Source organism: Pteronotus mesoamericanus, unplaced genomic scaffold (assembly GCF_021234165.1).
Source record: "Pteronotus mesoamericanus isolate MK-2021 breed Mesoamerican mustached bat unplaced genomic scaffold, CSHL_Meso_final contig_20, whole genome shotgun sequence".
In the NCBI taxonomy this organism is placed as follows: Eukaryota; Metazoa; Chordata; class Mammalia; order Chiroptera; family Mormoopidae; genus Pteronotus; species Pteronotus mesoamericanus.
In genome coordinates this window covers 86,265,872-86,275,600 of record NW_026555085.1, presented here as the reverse complement: position 1 = coordinate 86,275,600, position 9,729 = coordinate 86,265,872, and the positions used below count along the sequence as shown (strand labels likewise).

Below are 9,729 nucleotides of genomic sequence, written 5' to 3'. Positions count from 1 at the left end.
AAAATAAATGTTGTGAAGGTAATGAACAGTGGACTGTGTGAGGGACAAACAAGAGGGAACCCACCCTGCACACAGTGGAGAGAAGGAATTAAAGAGAAAAGAAGGGTTGAGAGGAGGCTGGTGAGGAAGGAGGTCGTGGTTAGATTGCATGGGACTTTTTTCTGCTCAGCCCAGATCCTCTCTGCTGCCCAGAGCCAGGAGTTCAGGCTGGCCAAGAACACCCTCTGCAGGACCAAACCCAGCCCATGCCTTTCTGTCTTCTTTGTGAAAAGTCTTCCACAGCAGATTCTGCCTTGCACTGTGTATGGGCACCTCATGGCTTACAACAAAAGAAATGTATTGCCTCATGGTTTTGGAGGCTAGAAGTCCAAAATCAAGGGGTTGGCAGAGTCTTCTTTCTGAGGGCAAATCTGTTTCATGCTTCTCTCCCACGTTCTGGTAGTCTGAAGCTTGTAGATTAAACACTGAAATCCTCTCCCTTCATATGGCATTTTCCCATGTCACCGTGTCTGTGTCCAAACTTCACCCATGTAATAAGAATATGAGTCATATAGGTTGAGGCTATTGCTAATAATCCCATCTCAACTTGATCATCTACAAAGAATGCATTCCCAAATAAGGTCTTATTCTCAAATACTGGGGTTTAGGACTTCAACATCTTTGTGGAGGGAAGGGAACATAATTCAACCCACAACAGATACCAACATGAATTTCCAAACTATGAGAGACTAAAGAGCGTCAGTAAGGTTCTCAGATGAAGACCTCATCGAGCGAGTCCAACTAGTCAACGTTTGTAAAGAAGCTTCAGTAAGGATGGATACTGTCAGTGGGCGCCCCCTGCTGGAAGAGGCAATGATGTATTTAAACTACTCTGATCTAGCAGCATTTATACTTGTGTCTCCCAGTAAAATTAGCCAATAATTTTCCTTTCTTATTTAGCTCTTATAATGAAGCTTACATTATTCTCATAACATGAATTGGGGCTGTCCCTACTTAACTATTCTTGGGATTATTACGTATGAGATGGCAATTACCTGTTTTGTTGCTTGAATATTCAGTAGAACTTGCTTATAAAACCACTTTGGTTTTAATGATGTTAGTTTTGTTTATAGGCAGATTTTTTTAAACTACTGATTCATTCTGTGTGTGTCTGTCTGTCACTGTCATTTCCTACCTTATTTTGAATCAATTTAGTTTTTTACATTTCCTTTGATTCTTCAACTAGTTTGGAAGTCTTACTTTATATTTGTATTTACTTTTACTTTACTTTTTCTTAAATTTTAACATGCTGTGGTAGGTTCTGGTCAAGCCTGCTGTATCTAAATACTCTTCAATTTTGAAACCCAGCAGACAATTGATTGCATGTTACCACAGCCTAGATTTTATTACACAACTCCTGTGCCCAGAACCAGATGTTCGATGACCTAACTATATAATAGCAACTTTTGAAACCATAAGAGCTAATTATTTTGAAATTTGACAACTGGAATACAAGAGGATTGGTAAACATTGCTTTACCTTAAACAAGCAGAACACTATTGCCCAGTTCAAGCACGTCTCTGAAGCCCTTGAGGAGACTCAAGAAGCCTCGCTCATTGAAACTCTGCCTATATGATGTTCTCTGTTAGGGTTAGAGCTTCTCACCATAAAATGTAACTGGTACACAATTTATTTGTCAAATGCTGATTTTCCTCAAGACCTAGAATCAGTCCTCTGTAGAATTAGTTTGCCTGGATACTTAACAGAATTGCATTAATATCTTGGACTTCATATTTAACAATACAAGGACTTGGAATAACAACACTCTATTTTTAAAAAATCCTCCCATCTCATAAGTAACTATATGCTAGTATTTAGGTTTTTAAAAAATGTTTACTTTTTCCATTACCATTTAGCCCTCTTATACTCCCTCCCACCTCCTCCTATCCCTGCAATCACCACACTGTTGTCCTCATCCTTTTTCCTTTCTGCTAAATCCCTCTACCCCTCAACGTCCCCTTGCCATATTAGTATTTAGTTTTAGTTTGTTCTTAACTACACACACACACACACACACACACACACACACATTACTGTTTTTCAGGCTATTTTATCATCTTTTCCATTTTTCATCTCGCATTTCAAATTCCTGGGGGCATGAATTTTCTTGTTTGTTATGTCTGCTGACTCTCACATATGGTAGATTGGTTCCCTGTTCTGTTTTGTAACTTGCAGCTTATCTCGAACTTGTTTCAAAGGGTGTTGTTCTGCTGGGATCCCATTCGGCCAGGTTATAGGTCAATGCCTCCGAGGAAGTTTTGTATTTTTCTCTGCGCTGACTTGAGGCCAATGTTTATGTTAATTTCTATATCAGGACATGTATGTACCACACAGAGAATGAGCAAAGAAGCAGACAACGGTAGACATAAGAATTTAATATGTGAAAAGGAAAGTCTTGCCAATTAAATGTGAAGAAAAGAATTATTTTTTTCAAAGTAGCTCTGGAAATACAAAGGGTGCAACCATGTATACAAATTAAAATATAACTATTTAGGAGGTGAGGAAATCCCTGGATGGAAGGCAGGATATGACAGAACAACCTAATTACTTTACAAATATATGAAACAACCTCACTGAAGGAGGTTGAGGAATAGGAGTCAGGGGGAGTGATGACTGCAAACTTTGAAAATAAGTGAAGTCTCTAAAACTAAAGGCAAAAGAAACTATACATAGACAGAGTATTCTAGTTGATTTGATGATTCTACTATGCTATATACACACATGAGTACTGTGTTTAAACAAATACATGGGTGATGGGTGGTGGGACCCTGATTTCTCATTGTTGGAGTGAGATTACAGATAAGCAATGGGAGAGGCTTAAAATGATCTATATGGTAATAGGTTAAAGTTGGAGATACCAGTATGAATTCATGTTTAGCTTAATACAGATACCGATTGTTACACATATAAATATGTATAGATTGTGTGTATACATGGGTTAGTATACACACATGAATGTCTTTGCATTGTCAGCTGATAGGGCCCAGAAGCAACAACACCCTAGTAGCAACAGGCATAACTACTTCCCAGAACTTGGTTTCTAATATCATTCTCAAAAAAATGGGAAGAGCGCTCTTTGGTGAAATGACTGATTCTAAGACTAGAGCAGGAAATATAAAGATGGGCCTGGAATGCCCTGTAGTCCCCCAAATTAAGGAAGTGGTAACACACACACCAGCGAGATGTGGGTATGTCAAAAGAACCCAGGAGCCAACTAAAGAACGCCCACGGGCCAAAGCTGGAACAATTTGTACAATAAAACCAACTGGTATTGGATTATAACTCAAAGTACAAAATAAATGTTCATAGGTCAATATTAATATAACTCAATTATTAAATAAATAAAGGGGGGTAGGACAAAAATCTCATGCAAAAGAACTCCAAATAATTTATGTAGATAGTCCACCCTCAAGGAGAGGATGCATAAATCCCCCTCCTTACTTGTGGGCTTTGCACAGTGACTCCTTTTCAAAGAGTGCAGTATGGAATGGGAAAGGAAGGCAACTTTATGGTAGAGAAACATGACAAACACTACCTCAGCCAGGTGATCTGAGGTCCGTATCAACAGTGATAAGGCACATTGATAATATGTACTCTTGATGTGATGTGATGAAAATGGCCCTTTGCCTGTGACCTTCTTCCCCAAATCCATAACCCCAATCTAATCATGAGAAAAATCTCCACACAAATCGCAATACAGAAACATCTACAAAACACCTGACCAGTCCCAAATATGCCCAGATCATCAAAACAAGGAAAACCTAAGAAACTATTACTGAGAAGTGGAATATAAGCAGGAACAGAAAAAGGAACAGAAAAAGGATCTGAAGTACAAACTAAGGAAATAATACAGTATGGAGTTATGCTACTAATAATGTATCCAAATTGGTTCATTAGTTTTTATGAATGTACTATATTAATATAAGGTGACTATAATAGAGGATGTAAGTTTTATAGGAACTTTCTATCCTATTTTTGCAACTTTTTGTGAATCTAAATTTACTCTTAAAAAATATAGTCTATTTTTTATAGATAACACTGCAACAAACTCCCTGTTACCAAAAATCCTGAGGAATCTTAAAATTTCAAAAAAAAATCTATTTTGCCTGTCTGAAATATTATTCCAAAATAAAGACTGTTAAAAAAAATGTACTGCTAGAAAATTGATTAATTTTTTTTAATCATACCTTATTTCATTTACCAACCAAACAAATATTTAAAATTCAGTAAGATGAAATAGAGAATCAAGGAAAATATATGATAGAAATATTTTACAATGATTATGGAAAAAGGGAAATAACATTAATTTCTAAAAAACTTATAATTTTTCACAAGAAAAAACACTAGAATCCCAAAAGACAAGAAGTTAGAAGCGTTAAACAGACAATTCACAAGAAAAGAAATGCAATGCCTAATACATATTTAACAAAATGTTTCACCTTGTCACTAAAGTAATTGATAATTGTTAAAGCTGGATGATGAGCACAAGGAATTTTTTATACAATTTTCTCTACTTTTGTATATGTTTTCTGTAGTAAAAAGTTGAAATAAAAGTTTTACATCACAAAGATGATTGCACATTTTAAACATAGATGCCATATCTATGATATTAATTAAGTTTTATTTGTTTAATGAAATTCAATTGTGGAGATTCTGTCATGAAATATACTGATACTCAGCTAATGGAAATTTCTGTAAAACCTTCATGGAAAGCAATTTTGCCCTATGTCTATGGTAAATGTGTATATGTGTGTGTATAATAACTTTTATAAATGTGTATATATTCATGCACACACACAAACACTAAGAAGGTTCTCAAACACTTCTAGGTTAACGTGGCAGAACTGAGTCCATGTTTATCACCATTTCATACCATATCTCACTGAATTCTAGAATATATATAAATAGAAAAGAGTTCATGAAAGAATACCATTAGCTGTCCCAAAATTTTAAAGTTTCTGGAAACGAGAGAGCAGATAAGACCAAATTGACAAAGAAACTAGAATAAGGACATGCAACACAACATAGAAATTGGATTGGAGACGTCTGCCATTCTCTAAGAACCTAATGGAAACAAATAGTGCTCCAACTCTGGAGTAAGAAAAGGTAGTGAGCATGAATAAATCATGGGAGATTCATCATAGTAATTAATAAAAACTCGGGACATCTAGGCCAGCCTGTTCTATGTGTATCTCTCTTCTTTTCTTAATCTTTTTCCCTGGGATCTTTGCCCCTAGAGTAACAACTCCCTAAATTAAGTAGGATTTTTGTCTCACTGACCAAAGGGAAACATGGAACAAGCCTGCTCTGAACTCATACAACTCATATGGAAGACTTCCACACTCAGGAGAGAAATTCACTGACCACTTCCCACTCTGTCTTGGCCCCTGAGTTAAACCTGCTTCATTTGACAGTTGATGTTCTAAATCCAACTGCCTGCACCTTCCTGCCCCACCAAAGGTTCTCCAGGATCCATGAAGGGAGGGCTAGTGCTGGCACAACCTACAAAGAGCCCTCCTATTCAGGGGACAGTTTGTTATGGAAATCGGCATTCACAATTGCTGGGCAAACCCAAGCAGACACTTGGAGTGATCAGTCATGTTCCCTGTTTATAAACATAAAAAGATTTTCCAACATCACCAGACATTTGAGGCATGTAAAGGATAGGTCAAAATGAAGAAATAGGGAAGCATATCCCAGAATAACCAGGGGTAACCTGGGAAAAAGAAGATAAGGTTGAAGTCTTCTTTTTTAAATATACAGGGTCTGGCACAAATAATACCCCTTTTTTATTACAAAATCATAAGCATGTAATTCTGTAACATAACAGTATCACACTCAAGCACACCATATGCCATTTTAGTTGAAATACTCAAAACTATAAACTATTACACCCATATTATTACCCTACCAACCACACTCAAGCAGACCTTACTTCTGCCGAACGCTGTAGAGTTAAAAGATTGATGAAAATGATAGAATGTAGATAATATGTCTAGTAGAGAAAGAGGTATTTCAGAAGTAATAAACAAGAATAGGAAGATTTATGTCATAAAATAAATAATAAAAAACGCTTTCCTTGAACTGAAATATTGAGCCTTCAGGTCAAAAAGGTCGACTACATGTCAGGTAGGATGAATGAAAAAAGAGACAAGAGGGAACCAGCTGCTCCATCCTTCCTTCTAGAAGGAATTTACTGTCCAGCTGTATGGAGGGCTGTTAGCTGACAGCCTCCAGCTAGTGGAGACTTCAGGAAATAACTAAGCTTTTGGGCAGAGGCCTCACTCTTTTCAGAGAGTTCCCAGCCAACAGCGGAGGAAGGCAGGGTCTGAACAGCGGCCATGTCGGTCCAAGGCAGCTTTGTTTCTGAGCTCCTTATTGGGTGGGCCAAGGTTTGGTGAGCTCTGCAACTTCACCCCTTCAGTTTCGTAAGTATCAGATCTGTATCATGATCCAAGTGTCCTCCCTGACCAATCCTTCTTCCTTCCCATTTTACTTTTCACAACCACTATACCCTTCTCTGAATAAACCTTACATTCATAACACCTTTTAAGGTCTGTTTTTCCCAGAGGATGGACACAGCTGGCACAGCTATACATATAATCATGAAATGACTGATTTTAAGTTATTCTTAATTCTAAAAACATATTATAAAACAAAATAATGAGATTCATATTGGCATCAGACTAAGCTGCTAAACAGGGTATTGAAATAATAAATTTTCACAAACTTTTAAGAATAATGGATACCATAGTTCTATATTCAAACTACGTGATGCAAAGGGGAAAAAATGATACATATACATGAAAAAAAAAGCTTGACTGCTGTACAATTTTTGAAAAGTATTCTTAAAGATTTTCCTCTGGAGAAAATTTAAAATAAATCATAGAAGTATGTTATTACTTAAGTCTATTTAACATGCAAGTAACGGAAATCTATGTGAACTAGCTTGGGCAAAAGGGTAAGTTATTATAAGGATGCAAAACTATTTTATAAAATCTATCTTAAGATTGAGTCCCCTAGAAAACAACGCCTGAAGCTAAAGCTTATGTGCTATTATTAAATTAGAGCATGCAAACCCAGGGAGGAGTGAGCTGAAAAGGAAACCAAAAAGGGAAGGGAAACCAACACCAGAGTATATTACCAAGCTGGTCAGCACTTGGTATCCAAAGAGTGATCTGATGGGAATATATTTTCCAGGAAGCTTCATGAATGACTGATGATCAGGATGGTCTGTCCAATAGGTCCTGACTCAACTGAAGGACGATGGCTTGCCCCATGAGGAGTTGACCTCTTGGTACTGCTGGGTTGCACCATCACAAATTAGCACCACACGGATTCTGAAGTTTCTTCTGCTTTAGGATCAAAAGGGAAGCTCCAGGAAGTTGGTTAGAGGAGGTGAGAGTTAAGCCATGCGGTCTTGCAGCGGGCTCCATCTGGATGTACCTATGTGAAGTGAGAGCCCACCCAAAGCTCTTCATTTGTTCATCAGAACAATTGGCTAAAGGATCTGAAGAGAAGTGGGGCTCAAAGGATCTGGACTGTACCTTTAGAGATTTCTTTTTCCTTTTTTTTTTTTAGCTTTCCAAATGATTCTTTAATTGGCAAGTACTTTAAGATATACAAACACATTACATTCCACTAGAAACAGGAAACCAAACCTCAAACGCAGTTTTATAACTTTGACAATCAGCAGTTAGTTCTCATCCACATTAACTGTTTGTAGATTTTTTAAAGTGGTGACCGGTACATAGGTGACCAACATATAGAGCTTGTTTGGTGAATCTTCATCCTCATTTGGTTTTCTGGACAACCGCACCCGGGTACGGTATGGGACATTCCTTATTCCTTTGGCCCAGACAGCTTTGTTGAGCCTAGTGTCAATGCGCACATCTGGAGTCCCCATCTCCTTCATGGCAAATTTCCAGATCTCTTTGAGTGCCCGAGGGGCACGCTTCTTGAAGCCCACTCCATGGATGCGCTTATGGATGTTGATGGTGTACTCTCTGGTCACTACCTCGTTGATGGCAGAACGGCCCTTCTTCTCGCCACCCTTCTTTGCAGGAGCCATTATGCCGGGCCCAAGCTGGAAAGAAAGAGCGCGTGGTATTGTGGGATAAGGAAAGCAAGGTTTCAAGTACAACTTCCCTAGAGATTTCTAATAGAGAGTCCAAGAATAGGACTCTATAATAAACTAAAAACAGTGACAGGGACCCAGGACGTACACAGTTGCCCTTCTTTCCATTCCTCTTTTTGCTTTTCTCTGCAAGTCAGTTTTATTCTCCAAAGCTGCAGATGGACTTTCTCAGGAATCAAGGGTAATTAAAAATACATAAGAAAATAGCCTTGAACAAACCAAAGATGAGGAGGAGCATGTTTAATTCAACTCTCTAAGTTTTAAAAAATGAAACAAATAAATAACAGAATAAACACATCATATAAATAAATAGGAAGCCAGCTATTATAAAGATGTCAGTGATTTCATGTTCATTTATAGATTTACTGCAATCCCAGTCTCCATTGTAATGGAATTTGGAGTAAGATCTTAAAATAAGCTAGAGATAGAAATGAATGACATTAATTTTTTTAAAAAATCAATGATAATGTGAAAAAAACCCTATAATTTCTAGCTATTAAAATATTTCTAATTAAACTTCATTTGGCATAAGAATAAACAGGTCATGAGAAATCAATGTATAAAAGAGAGAGTCTAGAATGCCTCTGTCATTATGTAGACCTTAAAATTCAAGTTGTTAAGCTAATAGTGAGTCTGATAATACCTCAGTCTGGGGCTGTCATAGTTTTAGCTTATGCTTCTACTCTGGAATTCAAGATTTTCACATTCTTTCTTATGAACACAGGAAAGCATTAAAGATTTTATTTATCCGCATCCTTTCTGCATGGTAAGAAAAGAATTAATAAGTTCTTTGCTCAAGAGGGAAGTCCAACAGCCAAACTGAAGTTTGAATCTCTTAATTCAACTATAACTTTCACGTGGAATGGAACTCGCACCCTAATTTTGGCCGGAGGTTTACCCCTGATAAAATCAACTGTCACCTGAGTGACAAAGTCAATAGGGACATGGCTGCTCCCATTGTGACTTTGTGGACTGGGCGAGTAAAGAAGAGACATTCCCGGAGACACACAGGGAAGTGAAATAGTGGGTGCAAGAACATTTATAAAACTTCAAGTTTATTTGAAATGAGTGTTGATAATATAATTGCAAAGAAAAATTTCTAAGATAATAGAGGAAAAATAATGATTGGGAAACAAAAGTCCAGATGAGTGCAGTGAGAGATCGGGAGGGAGGTTATGTATATTAATTACTTCTTAATAGAAAAATATAAGCTAAATCTCCTGTGTTCCATGAATACTTTACAGTAAGCAATTATTACTTTTGCAGTTTTAAAAAAATAATGAAGATAAAAATGTCTATGCTCTATGATCCAGTTATTTTATTGGTAAGAATCTATCCTAAGAAAGAATTTCAAATATAAATAGATTTATGCATATGCACAAAAAGCTTATACAACATTAATTACTTATAGACATAAAAAATTGAAAATAAATGTCCAATTATGGAGAAATTATTTTAAAGAACTTGACATATTCATGGAAACTGTGCTATTAAACCATTAAAACTGATGTTTCCAGAGTTGTTAATAATGAAAGAAAATTCTTAGGCTAAAA

At 36.8% G+C, this 9,729-nt stretch overlaps 1 protein-coding gene across 1 annotated transcript; it reads right to left on the bottom strand.

The window, feature by feature from the left end:
• Positions 1-7,735: 7,735 nt before the first annotated feature.
• On the bottom strand, positions 7,736-8,174 carry LOC129067232 (60S ribosomal protein L31-like). Its single transcript, XM_054568960.1, has one exon. It carries the CDS (start codon positions 8,108-8,110, stop codon positions 7,736-7,738), a length of 375 nt encoding a protein of 124 aa, XP_054424935.1. The 5' UTR covers positions 8,111-8,174.
• Positions 8,175-9,729: the final 1,555 nt, after the last annotated feature.

Coding starts and splice junctions, on each gene's coding strand:
- LOC129067232 (XM_054568960.1), bottom strand. CDS start 8,110: ATGGCTCCTGCAAAGAAGGGTGGCGAGAAGAAGGGCCGTTCTGCCATC.